The sequence below is a fragment of the Labrus mixtus genome, chromosome 22 (genome assembly GCF_963584025.1).
Source record: "Labrus mixtus chromosome 22, fLabMix1.1, whole genome shotgun sequence".
NCBI lineage: Eukaryota > Metazoa > Chordata > Actinopteri > Labriformes > Labridae > Labrus > Labrus mixtus.
Window position 1 is genome coordinate 14,766,147 of NC_083633.1, and position 27,604 is coordinate 14,793,750.

The following is a 27,604-nucleotide window of genomic DNA, read 5'->3' on the forward strand; positions in this document are numbered from 1 at the left end:
GTCTTGAGTGGATGCGGAAACTTGCATGTACACACATGGATCTGAATATGAGTAAGGCCTTGCTTTAAGAGATTACCCGAGCTCCGTCATGCACACGATGGGGTTGCGTGACCCCTTTGTAAACCTGGAGCCCGACCTCTGACCTTTTGAGGAGCGATGTAATGGAGGGAAACCTCCCATTTCCCTCCGCCAGGTCTCAGAGGCTTTTCTAGTGCAGAGAGAGAGCATTGTGTGTGAGCTCTACAATGGGTTTTTAATGCAACGGCCACTTTGTTTGAAGAGTAAGAGTGAGGGCAAAAAGAGCAGAAACAGGTGTCTGCACTTGACTATGTGATGAAATAGGGAGGATGATTTAGTATTTCTTATAACTCAGGATTTTCTTAAAAAATAGTCTTCTATTATAGACAAACCTTCTTTATATCACACTCCACATCAAGGTTATCATTAATCAACGCGAACACAATACCAACAACCAGATTGTCTACAACCAGATGATGATCGTGAACTGAAATAAAAACGAGGCTTCACTAACTAATGGACACTTTACATAATTAACTCAAATAAATTAAAACTACATATGTCTTAATTTTTAAATTTCTTGATTTATTCCGTAGATATTTAGATTATTTTTGGTTTTTAATTATATGTTTTAATTTTTTGCTACACATTCTTTTTCAAGCCTTTTTGGGTCTTACCCCTGGCAGGGATCCTATTTAACAAAAATAATAAAACCAACACTCAAATTAATCAAAACTAAAACTAAGCATTAAAAAAGAAAGCTAGCTAAAAAAATATCATTAAAATTATTAAAACTAAAATTAAGTCAAAACAAAATTAAAAACTAATGAAGAATTCAAAGCTAGTTCACTTTTCTCCAGATGTCTTTTGTGTTCAAATGATTTCTTCCTGGATTTGGAAATATTAGAAACCAACCCGACACTTTCACACGCTAACAGAGACGTCTTTTCAGGCTTCATATACTCTGATATATAGCTCATTGTATAGCTCTCACAGACACAGACAGGTTTACAGACTATTACAGTAATGATTGCATACGCAGATGGGTTTTACTCATGTCTGCACATTCACATGATTGTAACTGTGACAAAACACTTGCACAAGCATGATATATACGGTGATCTTCCCTTTTTTCACAGTCTGAATTATAAGAGGAAAAAGTCACACAATTATCTCTTTAACTTATGTGCCTCCTCTAATCCTCCCCTTTGCAATAAAATTCCTCTGTAAAACTCGCCCATGTGGTCTGTTTTACAGTTTCAATTTCCTCACTTTTCATGTGTTACTGCATCTTTTACGAGGTCACATGATCGTGGGTACCTGTGCACGCTGAGACAAACTCCCTTCTTTCTTTTTTCCAGCCTGTCAGATGAGCAGCTTTTGTGTCGCTGTTTGAACTAACGGAAATGTCATAACCTGTCACTCCACCCATGTTTCCTGACTATCTCCCACCTTTTCCTCATCCTTATTTCCTGCGTATTTCATTTGCTGAGTAAGAATGTGCTCTATGACCTCCCATGTTGGGAGCAGGGCGTGACAAAGGAACATGAACTCCGGTGGCCTAAAGGAAGTGATGACAGTTTCTACCTTGAACATAATTTGTCAGTTATCAAAACGGTAATAATTGTGTCTTTGCTGGCTGTGGCAATAGCTTAGAGAACATTTGGTCGGTTAGGAAATGGGCAGGATGGTTTGTAGGCGTGTGCTAAAGAACGGGAAAGGTAAAAAGATCAGTGCGCTTGAAGTTCAGGGTGGGACATTTCTGATGTTCTCTGTAAAACAGACATCTGGGGTCATGTTTCCTTAATCATTTTCTCCCGCATACGCAGAACATTAACTTCCCATACCAACCGGATGAAGATACACCATCATATCAGTAACAGCACATTGACACCCGTTACACACGCACACACACACACACACACGTTTGACGCCTCTCCCCCATCCGCTGCGTCCTCATAAGCAGGGTGTCTCGTGTCCGCTTCTATTTTTACCGGCAGGCGCTGAAAGCCTCTGGAAGCTCCTTGTCAATGGGCATCTCATTCTACGGCCAATAGCGTGTCACCATTTATTAAGTCATCATTACTCAGGGCTGCTCCGGCTCCGGGCGTCTCAAATAGATCGACATGGATAGGTCACACTGTTGCTGCACTCCCTAAAGGGCGAGCCATAAAGGCGTGTTCCAGCACATCTCACTCCACCCACCGAGGATCGATGCAGGTAGCTCGGGCGGCCATTAGTTTGCCTAATGCAGATAAATGGGAGGCAGGTGACGATCGGGGCAGAGGACAGAGGCAGAGGTCGATGCAGAGAGGAGAGGGTGCTTTCATGTGTCTGTCTACACGTCTGTTTGTTGTGGGTAAACAGCTAAAAAGGCTGTTTGGACTAAAGGGGTGATGAGATACGAGGACGTGGGCGCCACGGTGGTGGAAGTGAATGCAAGAAGACATGGATGCATGTCGGCACCCATCAAGAGTCATTCAAAACAACTGGGGCATAGTGAGAAGGCGTATTCACTTAATGTACACACAATGTTAAAATACTTTAATTGTTAAAATCTCCATTTTTTAACCAATAGTTGGCTCCAGAAACAACCTGCATGATATTTGATAACTTGCCTTACTTAGTGGAATGAGATTAACCGGCTCAGAAAACCACCAAAGAGAGAAATAAGACACTCAAAAAGTTTTAAACAAGTCGAGTTAGATAATAAAAAAACATTTTAAATGGAGGTTAGTGTGAAATACATCCCCTCTGAAATATCAATGTAATTCCTCCTTACACATTTAAACTGGGTTATCTCAACCATATCTGGTCTTGTGGATGGTTCGGGTAATCATTTTATGTTTGCCCTCACTTTCTCTGCCATCTAACTTTGGTAAAACTAGAGGTTTAAGAGGTTTAATGTCGTTTTCTCTCTCATGTTAAACAGTTTGAAAATGACTCTCCTACCAGATCTCAAAAGCATCTCAGGGAGTACAATGTATTATTTCTTTTTTTTTACCAAAAGGGATGATGGCCAAAAAAGATCAAATAATATACAAGTTGGAATAAACTCGAATTAGCGTTAAGAGATGGACTTCCTCCAAGTAGACATGTATACATGTTTTCTTTTAAAGGAAACACAAACAGCCATGTCTGAAAACAGTTATACCTCCATTTTATAGAACACACAAACTTATAAAAAAAACAAGATCCAACATGCTGTTAAATACATCAACAATAGTTTCACTCCAGTGGGAGAGCTACAATATGAGGGTACCCTTATAACACACACACACACACACACACACACCACTCACTTTATACCAGTGCAATTCTCAGGTTGTTTTCTTTTAGTGTGTTGAGGTATGTGAGTTGACACATCAGCACTCGTGTTTATCAAAGCTTTTATCACCTCACCACTGCTCTGTCACCCTGTAAGAGGAAGCAGGAGGTTCACACACACAAACACACACACATACACACAAACACCTGCAGGGCCTAGCAGGGGTTTAATGGAGGGGGGGGGGGGGGAGAGTGCTGTTGACCTGCCTTGCTGATGTGAATGACTTAACCAGATACAGGATCTGTCTCAGACTACACAGGTTAACTACCAGCATGTGTTCCCCTAAACTTACAGCCTTCATCTGGATAAGTCCTAAACACATTGAAAAGTTATACTCTCTGCGGGAAAACTGAGGCTTAATTTATGTACGATAATCCGCAAAACGCTGCTAAAATATGTACATTAATATTCTGCACTGAAGAAAAACGAAAGTCTCATGCAAACTCTTGTTAATGTTTTTTTTTTTATCTTCCCACAAGATAAAAAAGATAGGGAGAAATTAGAAACCGTTGTTCTGTCTCGCCTGCTCCTGATTTATTTCTCTTAACTTTTCCCAGGGCCGAGACTGTTTTTCTTCATCCGTGTCATCCAGCTGGTTTCTTATTAACTCCCCCGACTCACGACAATCCCACTTTCAACCAAAACATCCTGAAAAAGTCATAAATGTGATCAGAAATTCATTTAAAATTTAAAGAGCAGCCTTGTTCAGACCTAACCCCTTCTTGTGGAAACAGAATATTTTCCCTATAGTTCCTGAAATGTATTTGAGCAAACACATCGGGACCTGATGTAAAAGTTGCAGGGCATGAAGAGGAACGACACAGGCTGAAAAAGCTGTTAGACATCAAATCCTTCTTTTGAAAACTGAACACACAATGTAGAAACACACCTTTGTTCTGACATATAAAGTCTCTCATGGCTTTTTTTTTTAAACATGGTGTCCTGAAAGAAAAAGGAATAAAAGACAACAAGAAATCCTTACATTGCTCCAAAGTTGAATATCTCAATTTCCATAACAACTGGGCAAAGTCTCCTTATGAAGACTGTGAGGTATGATAAGGTTCAAAACTTCTTCAAGGACCTTGGGATGAGATATTTATGGTTGTTGTCTCAAAGATCACGACAGAAAACCTGGTGATTTTTCTTTTGTGTACCATCAAAACATAGATGACAAGTATCAGGATTCAGACAAAATCTGCTGACCATTTCTGTGAAGTCACGTTGTTTCATTTGTTACATTTTTATGGAAACTACCAGTTCAATGTGTCAACCTTTTTTTTTCCCTCTTCTGACAGTTGACCTGCAAATCTACTGACAGGGACTGAGATTGTAGATGTAAAAAAAAAAAAGGAAAACTGATGACTAATAGAACAGGAAATAAAAGCGGAAAAGACAAAACTATATAAACCTTGTGATCCACCATAATTCTACTCCACTTTACTTGTTTTCTTGTCATCCCGCCCCCCTCCTCTCTCTCTTGCGCTCTCTCAGCTGCTCTCCCTCCCCTCCCCTCTCTTCCCGTGGATGGTGTAGCTCTCTGTCTCTCTCTCTCTCTCTCTCTCTCTCTCTCTGGCTCTCTCTCTCTCTCTGGCTCTCTCTCTCTCTCTCTCTCTCTGGCAGTCTGGTGGAGCCGCACACAAGGATTAGAGGGTTTGCTGTGAGTGTCTGCTCAAAGAGAAGAAGCCAGAAACAGACAAAAAATTATACTCTCTAGAAAAGGATAGCCTTACTATTGTGGATAAGGGATCTGATTTTCCTTTTTACACAGGCACTCATCTTAATCACGGCAAGCTGAAGCCCTGCTGAGCCTTCACCTGGGTGAGAGAAGAGATAAACCAAAAGGACTATAAAGCCTGGACCTCCACACGGGGAGCCATGTGAGCAGCACTCTCCCTCACACTACAGAGAAGTCCCCCCCTAAAGGAGCAAGGTTTTTTTTCTTTCTCCCCTCTCTCCTGGAACCTCCACTTTCAGGGGACGCTCCAGGCTTTGCGTACCCCAGCAGGAGACGCTCATCTTTGGGGCACTGGTCAGGGTGTGAGTGCCCCCCTGGTCTGGAGGTTGGCCAGCAGCAGCACTCCAGCACCATGGATTACCTGTTTGGGATTGTAGTGCTGCTGTGCGGGGCGGTGCAGCCTGGAAGAGGTGATGAGCCCAAGCACAACGTACCCAGGCTAAAGCTCTCATACAAGGGTAAGCGCACTCTCGGATCTCCCTGTGACTCCAGGTTATACGAGACCACTGTGGTTGCTTTTAAATGGCTTGTCTAGTTTCTTGCCGGCGGGTGCTCTTTTATGCCATTCTTTTCTTCTATTTCTCTGATTCTATTTCTGCCTGTGTGTCTCTTTCATTCAGTCTTTCTCCTTCTTGGTCAGCACACACTGCATCTTACTCCCTGCTGCCTAACCTCCCGTATTCTTCTCTCTTTCATTAACTCACTCCTTCCCTCGCACTCACTCTCAGAATCCACTATTCTTCTTACAAATAGTTAGATTGGTTCCATATGCTGACGAAAAGGCTCTTGCCTTGAGTTAAATGTATATTTTGGCCACTGAACCAATTTTCCCCTTCTTATAGCACTGTACAGCTCTGTTAAGTGCTCAGAAGCGGCGTTAGAGTCTCTGTTTTCATGGCTTCTGTCCCAAAAAGTCTGCTTCAGTCATGACACAGAGTCTTTCTTCAAGGGACCGTGCAGGTTTCACAACTTCCCTTTACTCGAAACCAAATGGATCCAACAGTTGTGCAGTTTTATTTATTTAAATGGAAACTATAAATGCGTGCTGATTTAATATGTATGCTTTACATTTTATTTTTTCAGTAGAAGGCATGGGTAGAAAACGAGAGGGAGTTTCTGGTGTCTTTTTATATCGTGCACGTGTAAGTTTTTGACTTATACAAGCAAACATATTATTCTCTCTCCTGTGTTATTTTGAGGGGAGACTGCGGAGCGCCGGCTCTTCCTCTCCTCCTCCTCCTCCTCCTCCCCGCTCTCTCTCTCTCGCTCTCTCTCTCTCTCTGTCTTGACTCCTCTCTCACACCCTACACTAAATCAGGATCTTCATTTTAGCACTTTTCATCTATGCTAGAAATAACTGGCAACATTTTTGGCATATTTAGGGAAGCTGTTTTTCCCTCTGTAATGTCAGTGATGGTAGACTATTGTGGTTCTTTGTCCTAAAACATGACCCAAAGTATACGGCTGAGAGTGTGGTCCCTCGATTCTTTATTTTAGTCCAGCCTCTCTCGTAAAACATGCTCTCTGAAAACGGGCTGATTTGCCTTCGTTTTGCAGCCGAAAAACACGAGTGTGTGGTTGACTGTCACCCAAAGCTTTTGGCTCCTCTGACAATTTCAATCTATCTTGAGAGAAAATCTGATTCTTTACTTTTTGAAGGGAGCGATATGACATTTGTCACTTACATTTATTTTCTATCTTTAGCTGAGACGTTTGGCGTAACTTGTGTTTAGAGGCCTGCTATATCACATGCCTTATATTTTAGCTGGAGTGCAGGTTGTAATTGTGGTGTAGTATATTTTCTTTTTATCACCCTTTCAATTTCAAAGTGTTTACGGTGATTGTTTATATTTTAGATCTAGAGTCAAAATGCATGTGACTTTAAGTTTGAGCTTTAAGCTTTCATTTTGAGGCATTTCTAGTGATGACTCTGGATTTTTGTGCTCCTCATATCCCCATGTAACATATATCTGGAATGAATCACGGTTGAACTTACCTGCTTGAAGTCAAACATCCCATGGGCTCCATTATATCAGTTCACACCGAACGGGAGCCTCTAGGCATGATGGGTAAATGTCATCCCTCCTTTACGCAGCCATCTGTTAAAAGAATGCAAATATACTTCCCTCCTGCCCCCTTTTGTGATCGTCTGCTGTTCAGTCTGACAAGAGAACACGTTGCCGACAACAACACTAGACAAGAGATATGTCATCGAGCATCAAAGTCTGTATTGAGCGACTGTACAAGTGATGGATGTGGATCGTCCAAACCAGCAGGGCAGTTCTGCTGGGAAACTGGCTGTCATGAAAGATGTGCTTTTGAGGATGTACAGTTATTTTTGCTAAAAGTACATCAAAGCCTTGTTGTTTGTGTATGTATGTGTGTGCGTGCGTGTGTGTATGTTCTTACCACGTCTGGGTGTGAGGACTCAACACCATCTCTTGCGATTCCCTCTCCTTAGACTGTAAGTGGTGTCTCTGTGTGTTGGGCTTGTGTGTTTTAGTGAGGCAAGAATGTGTCAGGTTTGGCTTTGCACTCATATAATTAGACACCTGGTTTGTGCGTGGGCCTCACGCAGTGCATGGCGGCATGAACTCACAAAATCTGCATATTTTATTGTGCTGTTCAGGAATCAGGGCTGAATCATGGTTTATATATTTGTATGATCACTACCTGCTGTTGGACTGTGCTGTTGTTTCTTAATCCAGTTGCATCAGTCTTGAACTTTGAAATACGTCCTTCTGTGATAATGTGTCACCCACTGCTGTTAGCTCGTGCTATTGTTGAGTGTGTATCTGTATCATGTGGCTGATATCAGTTTGATCTTTTATCATTATCAGTAGCACTATTGATGTTGGACCCAGATACTGCCACAAACTATTGCATAAATGATTGTGCTCTTATAGTTTTCTGTGATCAACAACTGTTGTTAGCTTGCACAGTTGTATCAACTTTGTGTACTTTTGCACATGGGGTAGTGTAGTGGTGGTCTGATACTTATACTGACACTGGAATTAAACCAGTACAGACAACGTTATAAAATAATTTATATAAATGATGTGTGGCCAATAATATATGAATTGATACCAGTATAGATATTAATATTACTGTTGTTACCAGTATGCTGGTCAATGTACAGGTCTAGATCCATAACCAGTAACCATCCAAAACAATATTTTAATTTTAACTGGTTTCAGGAAAATTATCATGTGAGAATTACAAAAATAACAGTGAGGTCATAACAGAGAGTTTAATGCAGTTAAAGCTTCAAAAGGTCAGCAATCCTGTTTTTCTACCAAGACTATGTGTAATGTAGTATTAAAGGGATACTCCTCATCGACCGATACGTAAGCTTAGATTTTGGTATCAATATTCCTGTAGTTCCCTTTTTTTTTTTTATAAGGGAGGATGTTGTATTTGAACATCTCTAGTGTAGAGGCATCAGAGTGTATTGTTTGCTCTTTGTGTGCCCCACTAGTATCCTCTGCCTGCGCTTGTGTCGCGTGCCCACAGGTGTTTGATGGTTTTCTTGATACCTGTCAGGGGGACAAGTCTCAGTCAACACCCATGATGAAAGGGATGGCGATACGGTGGGGGCGTCTACTGAGGGGGGAGGAGAATTTCTTTTAATGAAGGAAAAGCTGGCAGACACACAGCAGACGGAAGGGAGGCAGGTCGTTAAGGGAAGTGTCGCTCATCCCCTCTCCCTCTGCAAAGCCGCCATGGTAATTTAGTCAAATAAACCACAAGGAGGAATCCTCCTGGGAAGGACAGTCAAACAAGCATGGAGCCCTTGAGTGAGTCGATCACCAGAGACTTAATCCAGGTGTATGACAGTTCCAAAACAAGGAGGGCCCGGGGGTTTGGGAAAGTCAAATAAACACTAAGCATCTGAGCAAGAACCTTAAATGAGCGCTGATGACACGCATTAAGGGACAGTTAGTCAGGAAATAAAATGTGATCTTCTTCTGCCGGAAAGGACAGTCAAACGATTGCAGAGTGAGCACTTTGAAAGGTAGAACGACTGAGAAATGGCGGCAGGTAGAGAAAATGACCCCTCATGGGAATGGCTGGCGCAGCAAGTGAAGAGTAAATGATTTCCCTCTGGGGTCAGTTAGACAGTCAGTTAAAAGGATCCGGCTTCATGGGGACAGAAGTATGATCACTGAAGTTAATGATTTTCTCTTCTCCTTGAGACTAGAATAGCTCTTACTGCCCTCCACAAGTCACATGAGGAGAGGGAGACATAAGACATGATCGAACACAAAGTTGGACAAGTAACAGAAACTAGATTTCAAACTAAAAATGACTCATTATCTTCTTCCAGAGAACATCTATCAACACACTGAAATCTTAGAGTGCGTTGCTTCATGTTGCACAACTGAAACTTTTCAATGCGGCTGCTTCGCTTGTCCAATACTGCAACCATATACAAGGATATACCGATGATACACTCCCATGGATCAATGCATACTTGCACACAAATCAAATTCCTGAAAACAAACTGTGCAGCAATCTCCCGCACTGCAAAAATCCATCAGGAGAAACACTGACCCCCTTAGGTCAATCGATGCACCTACACCACACATTGACTACAAAGAGTTAGATCAATCAAACTGCTAAACGTAACCCTATTGTGATGCCCAAGAAGGAGCCAGCATGCGGCTCTTTAAAACTTAAAAGGACTCGATAAACAACCTGATAATTACCCTTCGCATGGCTAATTATGGAGCCTGCTGTATGACCTCTTAATGCCACGGCAGCCGCCCCATGCAGGCTGGCTGGATGGGTGGAACTAGGGAGGGAAGATGCAGGGAGCAAGACTGAGACAGAGACAGGGAATCTAGAATTGGCTTACAACCATTCAAAATAGACACTTGGTGTGGAACCGCACTCCACACAGTCTGGACTCGGCCCCATAATGAGCCCTACTATGTGAGTGTGTGCATGTGTGCTTGTGTGTGGGCGTAAACATCCCTTTTTGCGGCTGTTTGCATGTGTGTGTTGGTTTATCAGTGTGTCCTATTCATTCTTTCTAAGTGAATGAGCTTTGAGTCTCCCTCTCTTCTTCTCTGTGTTGTACTCTGCGGGCTCTGGCCGACAGAGCGGATGTAGATAATTATAAGGTGTTCTCCCAACGCGCCAACTTTGGAGATGTCTGCCTCCATCTCCTCTGTTTCTCATCGTTCTTCTCTCCCCCCCCTTTCCTCCCTCTTCTGTGGCTTGGTCGCATCTCAAGGAACCACAACACCGCAGACCCTAAGTACAATCTTCATGTAGGTTGTCTGTGTGTGCTTCTTTTCTGTATGCTGGTCTGCTTTTCCTGTCTCTTTGATTGCAGTTGATACAAATCTTTTTGGCTATTTCAGCTCTATTTGAACGAACACACACGCACACATGGACTGAACTACCCTCATCTTTTCCAAATTCCACATTCCAATCGTATAAGCCACTGTTTTGCAGTGGTTTTTGCCTTCTACTATGCCCCCCAAGAATGTTACATTTCCTTACCCTGACTCACAAACCTGAGTGACCACACTTTTCTGTATGCTCACAAGCCATCACACATGTCCACAAGTTGAAAGCTGGTATAATGAAATGTGTGCTTGTAAGTGATTGTGTCAACACTCATTGCCCTGAAGATAATTGTTCAGTGAGCCAAACACACTTGCTAAACAAAAAGCCATTCATCATTGCACAGAGAAATCTGTCTCTTCTTTCACTGTGTGTATCTTAGAGAGTGTAGTGCTAATCTTTCTTATCTTATTGCATGCAATTTAAGCTAATATAGGAATGTGAGAGGAGCAATTAGAATGTATTATCCATGTGGTAAAACAGGGTAGTAGTAGTAGTAGTGATTTTTATGGCCTTTCAGTGGCATGAATCTGTAATTTGATTTCCAAATATGTGCATGTTTTGGAACATACCCAGTGTTTATAAAATGTTCCCTTAAGTCCAATTTGCTCAAGAAGGTTTTATTCAAAGGAAAATGATTTTCAAAAACAGTCTGGATGCGTGCTGCTCTAAGCCAAAATAAGATGTAGTGTCAGCGGAGTATGTTTGCTCAAAGATTAATGAGTCTGCACACAGAATTTGCAGTGTACATTTTTCCCTGTGTGTACATAAGCACTGTACGGACATGCATGCAGGGAAAAATATCCTGTTTCCTTGCATCTGTGTTCGGGATAGAGGCTTGGGTTACAGCGTGGCGCAGATTGCTGGAGCGCGAGTCTGAATGGGACCCGCCACCTGCTAAGTCTTGTCAGTCAGATGGAGAAAGGATGCACCATTCAGTCTGAGCAGAGTCGTGTTACAAATGAGGGGGACATCTCTGCAGAAAGACGGACTAAAGGACTGATAGACTGCAAACAGACAAAGACAGGGGAGTGGCAGCACGACATTAGTGTGGATTTGGTAATGGTTCCTTGCGCAGGATTGATGTTATAATGATTTGCAGAGATGTATTATGATTATAGATGCTGTCTGCGATTTTAATTTCTAAATTTAAGGCCCACTTGAAGTACAAGTCCCTCAAAAATCTCAGTAATTTAACACTTAGTTTGCTCCCTTTTCCTTGTTATTCCCTCTCCCTCCGTCTCCCTCCCATAAACGTCAGAAGCAGTGTAATGAGTAAGGTTTTGTAAACACTTGAGCTAATGTCGTAATTTACATTGCAACATCAGGAAATGTGGGGGAAAAAAAACATAAATCCTCCCCTTATTTTTATTACTTTGGGTTTTAATGATTATAATCTTGCAGCATTTTCGAGCAATGCCGTAAAATCCTGACACAGTTTATTTATGACATGAAGCCTTGTTTTCTAACACTCGGTTTGTAAATAATGGTCTGCCGAGCTGGAATGTGCATCGGCTGCTGTGGATTTGTGTTCCTGGTCTCTGTCGCATCAGTTTGCCCGAGACACGTTCAGATCTGTAGCCCTGCCTCATTAATTTCTAATACATTGGCAGGGCTGACATTCAGCTACACGGTACAAGCTGACAGGCTGCACTAACAGGCAGTGGCTCCAGACACGACCACGCTAACCACAGCCTGGTTCCTCTCAGAGTCCATCCATCAAACCGCCTCGCATAGCACCGTCTCTGTCTCTCTGCACAGCTTTGCAGAGGAGTGAAACTGTGATTTGTGCCACGTTTTGCCTGCTTGTACATATTCAAACAAGTCTGTGTCTGACTTTATTTGCATGCAAAAGTGATCGTTAGTATTTGTGTATTTCCTTTCTTCAAAAGTAATATGAACAGAGGGAGGCAGAGCTGCCTGATTGCACTGTGAGCGTGGTGTGTCTCTGTGCAGTGAGCATGGCCGGGCCTCTAGCCGTCTGTGGTCGTAAACCACTCTCTGTGGTCCAGCCGCGCCATGACAGTCAGAGACGCACACTAATGAAATGTTTCCACATTGAACCACTTTTGTCTCTGCATTTAGTGCATTATTTCTTTTCTCATGGGCTCATGTGTCCACCTTCTTTTGCTCCCATTATCCTTGATTTTTATTTTTGTGCGTCTACTTTTACTTTCATTATCTTGCTTTCTCTGCTTTTTTTTCTCCCGTGTCCTCTCTCTCTGTGTTTCTTCTTTCGAGGGAAAAACAGGAATGCCCTGTGGTGATGAGGAAGTCTAGCATTTTGGTTGAGAGAAATGAATGGTGCTGCATGAAATTCAACACATACTTAGACTACACATATAGATTCTGTGTGGTTTTTGGATGTGGTTAGGTCTTCCTTGTTACTCCCTATGATACATATCCTATGGTTTAGCATTCTCATATTCACAGGACAGAATATGGTATTTAAATGCCCCATAAGACACGGTACTTGACTGTATATTATAGCTATGAGTCAGTTTGGTTTAGAAATAGAAAATTAAGTTTCTATTTCAACTTCAGTGGTATTTTGAAGAGCTGGAATCAAAGAAAACACACTCATCTTTATGGCTTCAACAGCAAACTTCTCACATAGTGTTGTAATAAAAAATCAATCATCACACACTTTGATGTAGCTCCTCTTAATTGTAGACTGTAAAGCGCTGTGTTTAAAGCAGCATATCTCCTGTCAGAGCTGTCACTAAACTACACCTGAATGGTGCCCAGGTTGTGTTATACAGATGGTCACCATGGAAACCAACCCACACCTGCTACTGTGCTTAGAAAGGGAGAGAAAGGGAGCGAGAGAGGTGAACTTTTGAGGCATGTGTGGATATCCTTGAGCTTAGGATAATATTTGAACACTTTGTTAAGCAAAGCTCTCTGCAAATTTCCACAGGACGGCTCTGCAGTCTCTGCTTCTCCTCTTTTTTTTTTTTTTTCTTCTTCTCCCCTGACACCTGTGTTCTGTGGCCGAGGCGGTCATGAGAGCAGCAAAAAAACGATCGCCGTGCCACACACGTAGAGAAAAGAAAGCATTTGAAGGGAGGGTTGAGAAAGACAGAGAGACCGACGTGCCAAAACCAAACCTCTGGAGATATTACCATACTGTGTGTCTTTGGTTTTCCAAAGCTATCCCTGTATTTTAAAGATAAACATGTGTAATTCTCAGCGCCAGCTTCTTTTGAGCTGCCATTTTTCTTTTCAAAAACATTTTTTTTTTTTTCTGCCTCTGCTCGTCAACGGAGTAGCTCTTTAGTAAAACCCAGACAGACACATACACTCTGGCAAACCACAGAAGCACACCTGGAGGGGCTAAGTCACGCACCTTTTGCCAACAGCGGAAATAAAAGAAAGCTGTGTCAACAAAAGGAAATTAACAAGCAAAATGTGTTATTCAGACCCATTTTTTACATGTTGAAAAACCCCACTCCTCTTGTTAAGCCTTTGCTGTATATCTGAAACAAGATAAACACTGGAAATCTGCAGCTCTGATTTAATAGAATATTACCCATATGTAGAATCTCAGTCAAGTGTTTTCCTCTGTCAGGCTTTTATCTTTCATGTCAGTCACACAGTGGTGAGGACACACATTCAGATAAACATAATTTAATGCCCTGTCGCCTTTCTTTCACGCAGTTTCATTATTCCACTATTGCATGGCGTGTAGGCGTCTAAAACGCCCGCCTGTTCAGAGGATGGGGGAGTGAAGAGTACTCCACAGACAATTGCACTTGAATTTTCAATGTGGCTCCGGGTTTTTTTTTTTTTTTTCCAGGGCTTTTTAAGACAAGAGGCAGGTTATTTTCCACAGCAGAGTACGGCAAATGATAATTTATTTGAATGAAATGCTTGTTTTTGTCTGTTTCAAGGGGTGTCCTTGATTATACAGGGTGTATGTTTGTGCATGGATACGTGAAAACAAATGTGTTATTACTTCAATTTGATACAGATTAACATAAATAACATGATAAAACTTCCAAAATTGAATCAAGGCAGTGATTTCACTGTATCTTTTCATGCACATATGCACACGGGTGTCTGCATATTTGCATTTGTGTGCTTGTGTGTGTGTGTGTGTGTGTGTGTGTGTGTGTGTGTGTGTGTGTGCGTGTGTGAGTGTGTGTGTGTGTTTCTGTGTTTGCACAGGCCGCAGTGTATGAGTGTTTGTATTTTAATGTGCTAGAGGCAGAATGTGTGAGTGAAAAAGAGCAGACATAGGATGTGTAACAAGAGAAAGTGGGATGAAAGTAGCTAGCATTGACTGAACAGAGTGTGTGTGTGTGTGTGTGTGTGTGTGTGTGTGTGTGTGTGTGTGTGTGTGTGTGTGTGTGTGTGTGTGTGTGTGTGTGTGTGTGTGTGTGTGTGTGTGTGTGTGTGTATACCACATGTGTGTGTGAAGCGAGAGGAATGTAATACACACACAAGTTTTTTTGTGTTTAAATGTATCCAGTGGCTCATGTGTGATGTGGAGGGCGCTCGCCTTGTGTACGCACACACACATGCACAGGAAAGGAAAGGTTTATGTGTGTCCCCGTGTCTGCTGAAAGGTCCGGGGCCGAGGAGTGTGTTAGAGGTGGAAGCTGCTGAGTTTGCTCACTGTTCCACTAGTTTATGCTGCATAAGCAGAAATACTGATTGGATTACAAGTTAGTCGGGGAAGAAGTATGTGCAAGCGTGCGTATGTGTGTTTGTGTGTGTGCTCAGGGAGAATTGATGCCGTGTAAACATGTAGGTCAATATGAATATAATATGCATGTCAGTTATAGGGTGTGTCCTTGTTTGCATTTTTAAAGCAGAGTGCAGTGTATTCAAGTTGAACCTGCTTTGTATTTGTTTGCGTGTGTTATTGTGTTCACATGTTCACTGAATGTGTTTCTGTATTTTGTATGAGCTCTGCTCTGCTGTGCGTCGTATCTGCCCATGCTCTCCTTTCCAAACGACCGTGTCTGTGTTTGGGTTGGAGGTCCTTAAGGTGCTCACGCCCAGTTCCTCCAATTCTCCAAACCGCAGTAGATCCCAGCTCAGATAAAACCTCTCTGTGTGTGTGTGTGTGTATATTTGCGTGTGCTCGGGCCCACCTTGTCTTCGTCAGAGGCCGCCACGTGTTGAAATATGCGCGTGTGCTTTTTCTTCTCTGGCCCATCTGGGGTAAACCTTTCGTGACGGACCCTGAAGGCTGTGACTTTTGGAGCACATTCCTTGCCTCCTCGCTGTAGCTTAAGCCTCTGTGTTTCAGATTGTACAGGTTTGTTGAATATGAATCCATGATGCTGAAGTGGAATTGAGGGAAATCTTCCCTTTGTTTCCTACTTTCTTATTATGTTTGTCATTTGCTGTTTGTTTTCTTTTCCTCAAAACATTCTCTCTCTATTTATTTTTTGAATGTTTCAGTTTCCCAGTCTGGGATTTTCTCAGTATCCATTTCTTCTCCTTTTTTTTTTTCCATGACTTCATCGTTGAAACTTAAGAAGACCTCTTCTGGCATTTTATCGACTGGAAATCGCATTTCCTTTATCCCCTCTAGTTATTTCCTGAACTTGTAAAACCATGCCTGATCTGAAGATAAAAGGGGCTATTTGATTGGCTACCGCTTTCTTACTTCAACATTTGTTGTGTTGTAACCATAGTTGGAGTAATGTGGCATCTTTTTTTTGTTGTAGCAGACTTACGAGTGTGCATCGTGGAAAACGGATACCTACACACACACACACACACTGAAACCCTCACACATACGCTCAACCCATCTGTGGCATGCTACGAATATCTCACACAAACACACATCCACAGACCTCCATTCATGCCCACACCCACCCACCCACTCCGTTTCCTCGGCCTCAAAACCGAAATCCAACTGACGCAGATGAGCTGCAACGGTCTTTATTAGGTGCTGACTGCTCCCTCTCACGGTTCCTCATCCACCCCACTGGTACTCGATACACAGACGCGGTTGACACACCACTTCCTCCATCAATCCCCTCTTTTATGTAGACACAGATGTCCAAGATCTTACACAGTGTGAGTGGGCGCAGATGGCTCCTATAGCAGCCCGTCAATCAGAGCTCTGTGGGGAGAGCAGAGAGATCACAATACACCGGACTGTGTGCATGTGCGTGTGTACAAATATATATAAAAGTACACAGTATGAAAGCACGGGTTAGCCTGTGCTGGTTTCTACATTGTGTGTCTGTTCTATATATGGTGACAGTGATGATGATGGATGAAGCAGTGTGATGGTGAGGCTGATGCATTAGAGACGTGTACCTGTGGTACAAATAAAAAACACATGGTATGTATCAAGTTGACAAACCACAAGCCAGATGGTTGAGGGGTTAATTAATTTATGTTCAAATCAAATCAACATTTTTTCTAAGCAGTGGTTGTGCAGGGTAAAATGAGGAAGTGTTCTCCAGGGAATCTTTAATCACTAATGATCACTAATATGACTTTTATAAAACCCATTATAGCTGATGACCAATGCATCATTATGTTTTCAAGTGTCATAATATTTCAGAGAAAAACCTCCACAGTTAAAACGGGCCATGTTTGATTGACATATTAGACATTTATTGTGGAAGAATCTTTTTAATTTACTATCAATGATTACTTTGTTAAATTGTTCGTAATGGTGACAGAAAGATATTTGTAAAGGCATTTGTTCATCGTGTGCTCTCCTTCATAGAAATATGTGTGAATTAGATGACTAATGTTTTCACAAACAGACGTCATAATGGAGGAGATTTTAATGCTGTTTTAATTAGTGCTAATGCTTCATGCTTCATTTAGCTTGTCTTTCTACAATTACTTGATTCACTTCTGTAATTAGTACCACAATATAAAAATCTAGTTATTCAAAAGTTTTGTATGAACGCTAAAAAATAAAACAAATCCTCAGATTTTCAGAACTTGAACTAGAGACGCATTTTGACTATCAGGAGCAGTTAATCTCTAAAATGGTTTTAAAAATGTTCAAAATGATCATTTGAGCTCCTGTTGAAAACAGAGCTCTGGATTCTGTAAGTCTGTATGCAAATGAAAGTCAATTAATTTTTTGAGTTATTGGTTCATTTAACATTAAAGCTTCACTGGTTACACTATAAACAAAGTGACCGACCTGAGTGTGTCTTGTCTAGTTTTGTCTGAAACAAACATCCATCATGGGGTTAACTCGGTCATGCTTCAGTTCTTTGTTAATGCAACACTACTGTTATTGTAACAGCTTATGTCAGAGTTGAAGAAACTCATCTTCAGTGATCAAACGTTAACTTCCTGAGTGTCCAGACTTCAGCCCTGATGTAAAGTCCTACACTGCTTTTCATTCAGCCTGGAGTGCATATTGTTGAATCTAAACTTCAGGACTTTGTACACCTGAACAGAACACAGCAAAGAAATCTATGTGCAGTCTCCAAAGATGATTTACATAATAACCCATTTAAAGCTACATGCCACATACACACCCACACTTTCTTACTTACTTACACAGTGTCTCCCCTGGCCCTGACTCCATATGAATTATTCAACCAATCACACGGCTGAACAGTCTGAACTGTGTCCCTGATTGGGACACGCTGTGTTCATTTCCAGAGCCTCACGCTATACCTGAGTGACGCAGATGTAAGTGTGTGCAAAATGTGTGTGGGAAAGCAATTAAAGAAAACATGAAAATGTCACTGATTTCATACAACAGAGCATCTTGACTGTGGAGGCATGAACATTATTTTACCTTTGAGGCAAAACAAATGGTGCATTTTGATTATATTGAACCGTTTTTAATCTTTGTTTACTGAATACATTTTAAGCTTTTAAACCACCAGATAGATTTAAACATGATAGACTCTTTCTGTGTGATAATGTCTGATATATTCTTGTTATGAAAAATAAATACTTTAAGTGCTGTCTTTTTTTTTATCTATCTGTCTTGAGTCAGCCATTCAAGAACATGGTCGTCTACATATTCATCCCTAATTCTTCTTTCTCCTTCTCTTCCAGAGATGTTAGAGTCCAGTAACCTCGTCACGTTCAACGGCTTGGCCAACAGCTCAAGCTACGACACTTTCCTATTGGACGAGGAGCGAGGGAGACTACTAGTTGGAGCCGAGGACCACATCTTCTCGTTCGACCTTGTCAACATCAACAGAGACCACAAACAGGTAAACAGTTTGGCTTCAGTTTGGTGCATACTTGTTTGAAAGTTGAGTGCGGTCATGGTCTTTTCGCCCCAGTTGAAAGTTGTTATATGAGCTTCCCTCTTCTCCTTTCCCCCCGCTGCTCCCTCTGGAGTCCATTACACCATCTCATTCTCCCCTCCCTTCATCCCTCCCACTGTCTGTCCTGGTCCAGACAGGCCTGTCCATAATTCCATTACCCCACCTGGACTAGGTTAACAGTCTTTTTATCTGATTGGGCCTGCTATCATAGACACACAGGACCGACACAGACTTTCCTGCAGGCTGCAGAGTGCTGAGCAGGGGAATGAAAGTGCTGAAAAATACATAGTCAATGCGGAGAGAAGGAGAAGGAGGGAGAGTGTCTATGAATTCTTTTGCCCTTGGCTCGGATGTTCATTTTTTCCCCCTCTTTAGCTCTTTTGTTCTGATCTTTGCATCATTATGAGATAAGGGCCAAAAAGCAGTGATTAAGCAAATCTAATGTAATTACCCTGAAATGTGCAATGCAGATTTCCTCTGAGAGGAAAACTCAGCTGATCTACAGAGGAGATAAACTCTAGGAATAGAAAGAGAATGAAGTGATGTGTTTCATGGACGCACCACAACGTGTGCATGCTTCTGCATACATTTCCTTTGTCTCTCCACATCTGTGTGGCCACCAGAGAAAAAGTAGTATGTCAAAAGTAAAAGTCAAACATCCACACATTTCATAATTCATGTGACACCATGGGCAACAGATGGATAAGTCCAAAAGCTATCGTTTACTTCACAATGAATTGTATCTCTTCCAAAATAAAGTAGCAAAAAGCCTGTGCCTGTTTACTTTTCATTTTTAAAGTCTAAAACAAAACCAGTTGCCGTTATTTGGATCAGAATTCTTCTTATTTATCACATTCATACACAGCACTGAGCGTACGGACAGCTATAGATATCAGGAAGTGAGTAAACCAGGATATCCTAGTTAAAACATGACAATTCCAAAAACATTCTCTGGAATTTCAAAAACATTTTCATTTTCTTTTGATTCACTGCTTCTGACTCACTTCCTTCCCTTGTTTCATGCCATGTAAATCTCTGCTTTCCACTTCCAGCATTGAATGACTGTCTCCTTTTTGCACAGATCGCGTGGCCTGCCACGCCCTCCAAGAGGGACGAATGCAAGTGGGCCGGGAAAGACTTTGTGGTAAGCCATGATGGCATCATTATTTCAAGCCGTTCCCTACATTTTTTGCATCTATTGTTACACAAATTACAGATACAGCTGTCTTTCGTAGTTCCATGTAATTCTCTGGAATGTTGTTTTGGTCTCAATAATGCTGCATGGAAGGAGCTGCTTTGATCCAGCAACAGCAGGAGTGTAAGAGGCTCACAAAAATATGAGCTAAAAAAATGATAAAAAAGATACAAACTCTGATACACCACCACTGACGCCCACAACTCAACATACAGTATGACAGGTTTTTGGTCACAGTAAGGTGTACACCGTGTCTAAACCGTGCAAGGACATTGGGAGTATGTTTATTTGTGTGTCCCAGAGTGTGCACATGTGCATATTTATGTGGGAGTACATTGTTTGCGATCTCGTTATCTGGCGCTGTATGTTAGCTCACATGTGCCATTCTGCAAAAGTTTGCAGAACACACCACATGCCACCAGCCTTGTTTATGTGCAGTACAGCGTCAGTGTGTGTTATCTTTACGTTGCTGTTTAGATAGGCCCTCTCTGTGCTGTATCTGATCTTAATTTCATGGCTGGATGAGTTTGGAGTGCAGCGGCTGCAGGGTTTTAGGATTATCCGGAATTACCTTGTCCCTCCAACTCACCAGCGGCTTTTTAGGGATTCTCGCACAAACACAAAGCCACAACCACACAAGCAACACTACACCTTTCGCTCCCTCTCGCAGCAGAGAGAGAATGTGTTCTGGCAGCACAAAATCACACAGAACACAATGATGAGGTATTTGCGTGCTGTGAAAATGTTTACTCTTGAAAATGAGGCGTTGAGAGCAGAGACGGAGTGGCCTTGATTAGGACATTACTAAAATATCCAGCGATTCCGAAATGATGCATTTCTCTTAAACCTCAATTTACGGCCACATAGAAGATTTAACAGCTGCCTCCCTCATAAATGCCTGATGACTGTATCATTCATATTGGCAGGATGAGTGTAACTTTGCCCATGGCTGATGCATTTGATTCATTCAACAAAGATACTCTGATGGCTGGATTCAAGGTTTTGTAAAGAAAGAAAAAAAAAAGTCTAATTATTTCCATCTTTTACAGATATTAAAGGAAATTAATAGGCTGGTATATTTTTCACATTCAATTAGAGACCTCAGTATAATCTCAATTTATTCAAATACATAGAAAACCACATAAATCTGTTCACTCCCCATGGAAAATCATCATCAATACCCAGTCCAAGGAGAGTCATCTATTTCATCCAGTAATGATTCATTCTTCCTCGGCCGGTGTCAGGGTTTTCACATCATGACATGGTTTGTGATCAGTGAAACCATTTTTCACCTGCAGGCAACACAGAGCTGTGTGTTTTTGATTGACTAACGTCTGTCAGTATTTAGGTGAACCTACCTACCACATAGCTAATGATTCAAAGTCAAAGGCAGCCGTGTAAGATCATAAACAGAGCTGACATTTGGGGTAGGGGGGATTATAGGAGTTGGTGAATTGCATATAATAAGGGCGTGAGAATGATGTGGGGGGACTTGTGCTCCCGCTGTTCAACAGGAAGAAACACAGAGGGGAAAGTCATTAAGTTACAAAGTCGAAAAAGACACAGAGAGGTGCAGGGTGGAGGTTGGCTGCAAGACGTCGTGAAGGTTTAATCTGTGAACTCAAAAGTCCTGTAGCTTAAATGTAACATGAAAAAAATAAAGATACAACTACTCTCAAGTCTGTACTTTCAATTTGAAGCTGTGGTATGCTGTTAGTTATCAAAGCTTAGCATAAAGAATGGAAACAGGGGGGACAGCTAACCTGGCTCTCAAAGGTAACACACTCCTCCTATAACTCGATATAGTCTGTTTGATTGTTGACTTTTTTTTTTTTAAAGATAAAGTCTAATGCTATATTCTTATTAACTCGTAAAAGATAGATACCACTTTTCATCTTGCACACTCACTTTTAAACTTGAGCTCTTAAGCCCATTTAGCCTAGCTTAGCAAAAAGACAGTAAAGAGCTCTCCTTTCTCACATCTCCTTTATATATATTTTTTATTGTTTGTGTGATAGAACATAAATATGAACCTGTAAATGGTTGCGTTTCTGTGTAGCTGCTTTTGGAAAAAAGATTTAGGTAGACTTCGTTGAGACTTATGAGTCTGCGAGTCTTTGCAGAAAAGCACATTTGTGACTTTTGGACAAACCAGCCTAGTTTTCTTTCTTTTCTCCTGACTTATCAGGCTGCTTGTCCCTTTTTCTATTTATATACAGACAACTTTTTCTTATACAAGTCTCAACAAGAAAGTGATTTAGCATATTTTTTCAAGATGTCTGTTCTTTAAAACAGATTACCGCGGAGGAGAAGGAGTCATAGCTAAAACACGACTTTCTGTCTTTCAGAATAATAGCGTGGATTTGTACTTTTTGGAGACGGTATGCAAGCAGCGGGTGATCTCAGAGTCAATTTGGTGTAGCGCTGAAAAATGTCATTGCTCAAACCTGATGTTAGTGCTTGTATCCATTTATGTCTCAGATGTGAGACATCATTAAATCATCAAACTGAAATGTCAGGCAGATTGAAAAGCCTTAGGATACACATGTGGTAAAGTGTGGAACACAGAAAGATCATTGAGTTGTCTGCATGTTTGATGAATTCACTCTGCGTTTTCAAGTCCCAAAGCAAACGTGTGCTCATTTTTTAGGTGTATATTCAGCATGTATTTATAATAAGGCAAACCCAAGGCTAATCTCTTAAACACATGTGCCCAAATCAACTCCTCGAGGCTGCTAATAACCCTCCGACATTAACCAATCCTGTTGATTAGCACTCTAATAAACAGTCTCACACCACTGGGACCATCAACACGTGCTGGAGAGCCAACCCCAATACCACTCGGTTAAATTCAAACATATGGATCATTAAAGATCTGAGCTGGATTTTTCTCCTGATTTGATTTACAGGTGGGATTTCCTTGAAGGAGACTCTTGTTTCTTACTGTAAGTCTTTTGCAAACTAACTGGAAAGTCCCCGCATTAAAGGGAAATCCAACCGAGCTTTTCTCTCCTCCCCATTATTCTCTGCTTTCTGTTAGTCTTTACTTTCGATCAATTCACAGCAATGTTATTTTCATAAAGGATCAAACTTAATTCAAACTTTATGATATGGGGGAGGGGTTTTTGCTTTTTTGCAGGTTTAGGCAAACATATGAAATCTATTTTATAAAAGTCCCCAAAGTTTCATAAGACTGTCTAACCTTGGTAGGATTACTACATAAACAGAGAAACGTCTCCTCGCCATCTGTGTGTTTTAACGTATAAAGTCTGGCATTGTTGGGAGTTTAAATGTGCCTTCTCTTGTTTCATTTTTACAGAGGGAGTGTAATAACTTCATCCGGGTCCTCCAACCCTACAACCAGACACACCTCTACATCTGTGGCACAGGAGCCTTCCACCCAATCTGTTCTTTTCTGGAAATGGGCAAGAGGGCAGAGGTAATCAAATGTGATTTCTTTAATCAGTTATTCATGTGCAAAAAAGTAGATTTAAACCTCACTCAAGTCATATAATGTGACACCAAACTTACTCCCCCCCCCCCCACACACACACACACACACACTTTTCAGCCAAGCACAGCAGTAATCAATGTTTCCTTTTGTGTAAAGAAGCAGAACAAAAGTTGTCACTACATAGTTAGACCTCAGCCTTTGGAAATTGAACAAGCTCCCAGCTCTCTGTATAAAAGTTTAATCAGTCATCTTGTTAAAGGCCTACAGGTTAATCAATGTAGCAGCATGGGATCTGTAGTCCAACAAAGTGGAAGGGATCGACTGTTTGCACCATGCAGGTTTCAGTGTAGAGGACCCTGCATGAGCTCACTTGAGTTGTAGTGTTTCAGTAATTGACATGTATAAAATGATTAAGAGTGCTCTCTTGTGTGACTTTTCCTTTTATATATTTAGACTTTCCACCACTAACAACCTGTTTTATTCTCTATTTTAACTTTTTGTTGCTTAGTTACAGATAATATTATTTATCTATACCCAAAGCAGAATGAGTCAGAAGTGTAAAAAACATCTTATTACTCATAAAGTTGTCTTGTATCTCATCCCAAACTTAGAACGCTTTAATGAGAATTTTTGCGTAATTTGAAACGGGGTCTATAAATGAACCCTTTGCCAGGCTCTGCATTGCTTCCACTGGCCTCATTCTGAACTCTGACCCTTTCCACCACAGGACAACATCTTTCGACTGGCCTCACATTTCGAGAACGGCCGCGGGAAAAGCCCCTACGACCCCAAAATGCTCTCGGCCTCTCTTCTGATCGGTGAGTTTGATCCCTGCCTGCCTTGATTAGTTCCAGGAAGAAGACATTCACTCCAGAGCCGGTCACTTATTCCTTACTCAATGTTTCTCACTGGCAGATGGAGAGCTGTACTCTGGCACATCTGCTGATTTCATGGGAAGGGACTTTGCTATTTTCCGTACCCTGGGAGACCATCATCCAATCAGAACGGAGCAACATGATTCAAGATGGCTGAATGGTAAAAGAAAAAAATTGTGGAAAAAAACGTTGACTTTAAAAAAGTGAATTTTATCTTCATAAGAATACACTTCCCTGAATGCCAGCACACAAATGGGTGTCCAGGTAAGAATAGCAACTCAACAACGGACGGATTTCAGCACCAGGCCTTCATCAGCGTTATACAGCATCCTCTGCCATCAGCATGTGGATGTGGTGTGAATGTGTGAATGAGACATGAAGTGTAAAAGGACTTTGCGTGGTTAGAAGACTAGAAAAGCGTTATAAAAGTATAATAACTTTACCATTAGTGGTTTATATTATCTAGATTTTCTTCATGAAGGTTTTACTGTTTTTATAAACTGTCACAGTATTAAACTCAAAGTTGTTTTTTTAGGTGTCCATGTTTTCTCTACAAGCTAACAGTGGAAGCTAGTATTGTTCAGACTGCCACAGCTTGATAACCTTCATTCCCAAACTTCACATATTAAAGTAAAATATGTCTCTTTGGCCTCAACGATCATTCAGTATTAGGGGAAAATAAACTCTTTCCATTGTTCAGTTTGGGGGAAAAAATCAGAACGGACATTCAAGCCTTAAAATTCTGTCACTAGCTTCAAGTCTGCTCATTTCCATTCAGACATCAGATATCACAGCCCATTCACAAACTCACTGGCTCTGCCTGTGTGAGTAAGATTAGCCCATCAGTGCGGGTTATTGACCGTTCATTGTGTGCGGCTATCTTTCGGCACCGCGGAGGACTTAGGGAGCCACAAAAGGTCAGTTTGAACCTTTTCCCTCAAGCTGTGCCATCCTCTTCTTCCCCCTCTTTCCCACAGAACTAATCCGCTCTCAGCTGTTTTCCTGTAGCAGAGTCAAATTTCTCCCACTTCCCCTCCACCCGCAGCACCATCACAAAAAAAAAAAATCACAAACAAAAGTCCTCCGCGGTGCTGAGTACTGTGACATATTAATAAAGCGCGATTTAAAAAGGAGAAGTCATTGTTAGCCCGTTAATCCCCATCGATCTTTCACCTTGTTCAAACAAATACTCCAGGGATTGTATCCATTCTGCCCGACAAAATCCAACTCCTTCACCACAAAGGGGGGATTGTAATTGCATGGATTACTGGGATGGGGGATATTCTATTGAGCCTTTATCAACAAGGTTACATGGCACTCAAATGTAACAAGAGAGAAACTTGGGGATGAATCCTTAATAGCAGTTGGGTTCTATAAAGGATTTAAGGTTAAATGGGGGCATTGGCTTTGCTTGGCCTGATTCATGCAATTTATTTAAACATCTCTTCACCTTTTAATTCCCTCTCAGCCAACAGTTTGGATTAAATCGCTACTGGATGAATTGTACTTTTGTTGGGAATTAAAGAAAAAGAATCATCCGAACCCGCTGGTTTGTGGCAGCCTGCAAATGTTGAATTTAGGAATGTGTGCATTTAAGCTCTATAGAGGTATGAGGTGTGTTTTTTTGGGGCACACATGATTCATAACAGAGGTCTCGCAGCCGCACAGCGCTTATAAATCTGCTCCCCACTTAGGCCACACTCATCTTTTTCACAGCTACTCTATACCCTTTACGTCCACGGAGGCGTAACATGGCACTGCTTGTTTCTCTCCAGCTAACCCCCCCGAGCTCTTTAAACCCGGGTTCGGTTTACGCGTGACGACGCCTCGGTGACTGCGGCCACTTTTCCTCGTCCCTGTGCCCCCCCCTTCAAATCGAGATATATCCCGGCCCTAAGACCTCGGCTCGCCTCGTCTAGCTTTGATTTCCTCTTGCGCTTAAAGTCGAGATGCATTATTCAAGTGTTGCCCGGGACAATCAGAGCCATGTGTGTTTGTGAGGATGTGGTCCAGAGACGGGGGTTATGGGAGATTTAGACTTGGAGCGCTCACTCGGGGTAGAGTCAGATACTGTAACACAAGGGTGTTAAGTGAATGGCTGTTATTACTGAGCCGTGACTGCAGAATATCACGGGGGATTGGTTTCGGAGGTGTAACATAAGGGTGAAAGGATTGTCATCGGGTTGAAGCAGGGGTTGGATTTTAAAATGACGTAGGGCTTCATCTTTCCCTTTTTTCTCCTCCAGATCCAAGGTTTGTTGGTGTGAGCTTGATCCCGGAAAGTGACAACCCTGAAGACGACAAGATCTTCCTGTTTTTCAAAGAGAACGCCATGGACGGGGAGCACACTGGCAAGGCAACCATCGCCAGGATAGGACAACTGTGTAAGGTAACAACACACACAAACAAAGAAAATCATAGCAAAGCTCCCTCCAAAGATTGATTGTCATCTCTTATAAATGTGCTTGTTTTTTGATTGAAATAACTACATATTTATGTCACAGATGCAGTTATATATTCATGTGTTTGTTGTTTGTTTGTAAAATAGAACGACATGGGAGGTCACAGGAGTCTGGTGAACAAGTGGACCACTTTCCTCAAGGCTCGGCTAATGTGTTCAGTGCCAGGGGTCAACGGCATCGATACAAACTTTGACGAGCTACGTAAGTTTGTGTTTTTTGCTTTTAAAAGACGGAGTACTTGACCTTCGCAATCTTTTTTCAAAGACCTCACCTTTACCCACTCTCGTGTTGTGTTTTCAGAGGACGTGTTCCTCATGAGCTCCAAGGACCCGAAGAATCCCGTTATCTACGCTGTATTCACCACATCCAGGTACAGATCCGTGCAGAGCTTCCCTCTGAAATGTGCTCTCAAATTCCCAAATAGTTTGACAGACGCTGGTTGGAGCATATTTTGTTCCGGACCATCCGGGACAAGTTATTTCTTCTGTATTGAAAAAACACACACGCCTCACATTTCCTTTCAAGATTTCCTCCCTTTCAAATCCTTCATTCCCTTTATCTGTAATTTCCTTACCATTTAAATGGCATTGCAGGATGAGAGCAACTAAGCGTAACCCTGTCAAATTCCCAGGCGGCGCTCCCCGTCCCGTAATCCACTTACAGGTGTCTTACGGCTGCTTTCCTCCCTGCAGACGTCTCAGATTGGAGATTGCTTTTAACCGATTCCGCCGTTTACCAGCTACCTGTCCCCCCTTTTATTTTTTCCATTGAAATCTTGGCAGAGGATTGTGTGGAAATCAGATTATGGGGCAGGAGGGAGCAGGAGAAACACGATATTCACTCAGCAGGAACGCATGTCTCTCCCGCTGGCCGTCGCCCGAGCCGTGAATGGGATTTTTTCCGAGGGCGGGTGTGGCTCTATTGAAGCATGTCGAGAGGTGAAGGCATGGTTTA

At 41.9% G+C, this 27,604-nt stretch overlaps 1 protein-coding gene across 1 annotated transcript in view; it reads left to right on the top strand.

Moving 5' to 3' along the window:
• Positions 1 to 4,942: 4,942 nt before the first annotated feature.
• Positions 4,943 to 27,604, top strand: part of sema3aa (sema domain, immunoglobulin domain (Ig), short basic domain, secreted, (semaphorin) 3Aa) — a 31,717-nt gene continuing 9,055 nt past the window's right edge. The window contains exons 1-9 of the mRNA XM_061029509.1: positions 4,943 to 5,539; positions 18,447 to 18,607; positions 19,746 to 19,808; positions 23,179 to 23,298; positions 24,041 to 24,131; positions 24,229 to 24,348; positions 26,435 to 26,577; positions 26,737 to 26,851; positions 26,951 to 27,020. Of these exons, the coding sequence (XP_060885492.1) occupies positions 5,434 to 5,539; positions 18,447 to 18,607; positions 19,746 to 19,808; positions 23,179 to 23,298; positions 24,041 to 24,131; positions 24,229 to 24,348; positions 26,435 to 26,577; positions 26,737 to 26,851; positions 26,951 to 27,020 (989 nt within the window). The 5' untranslated portion in view covers positions 4,943 to 5,433. The remainder of the gene's footprint in view (positions 5,540 to 18,446; positions 18,608 to 19,745; positions 19,809 to 23,178; positions 23,299 to 24,040; positions 24,132 to 24,228; positions 24,349 to 26,434; positions 26,578 to 26,736; positions 26,852 to 26,950; positions 27,021 to 27,604) is intronic.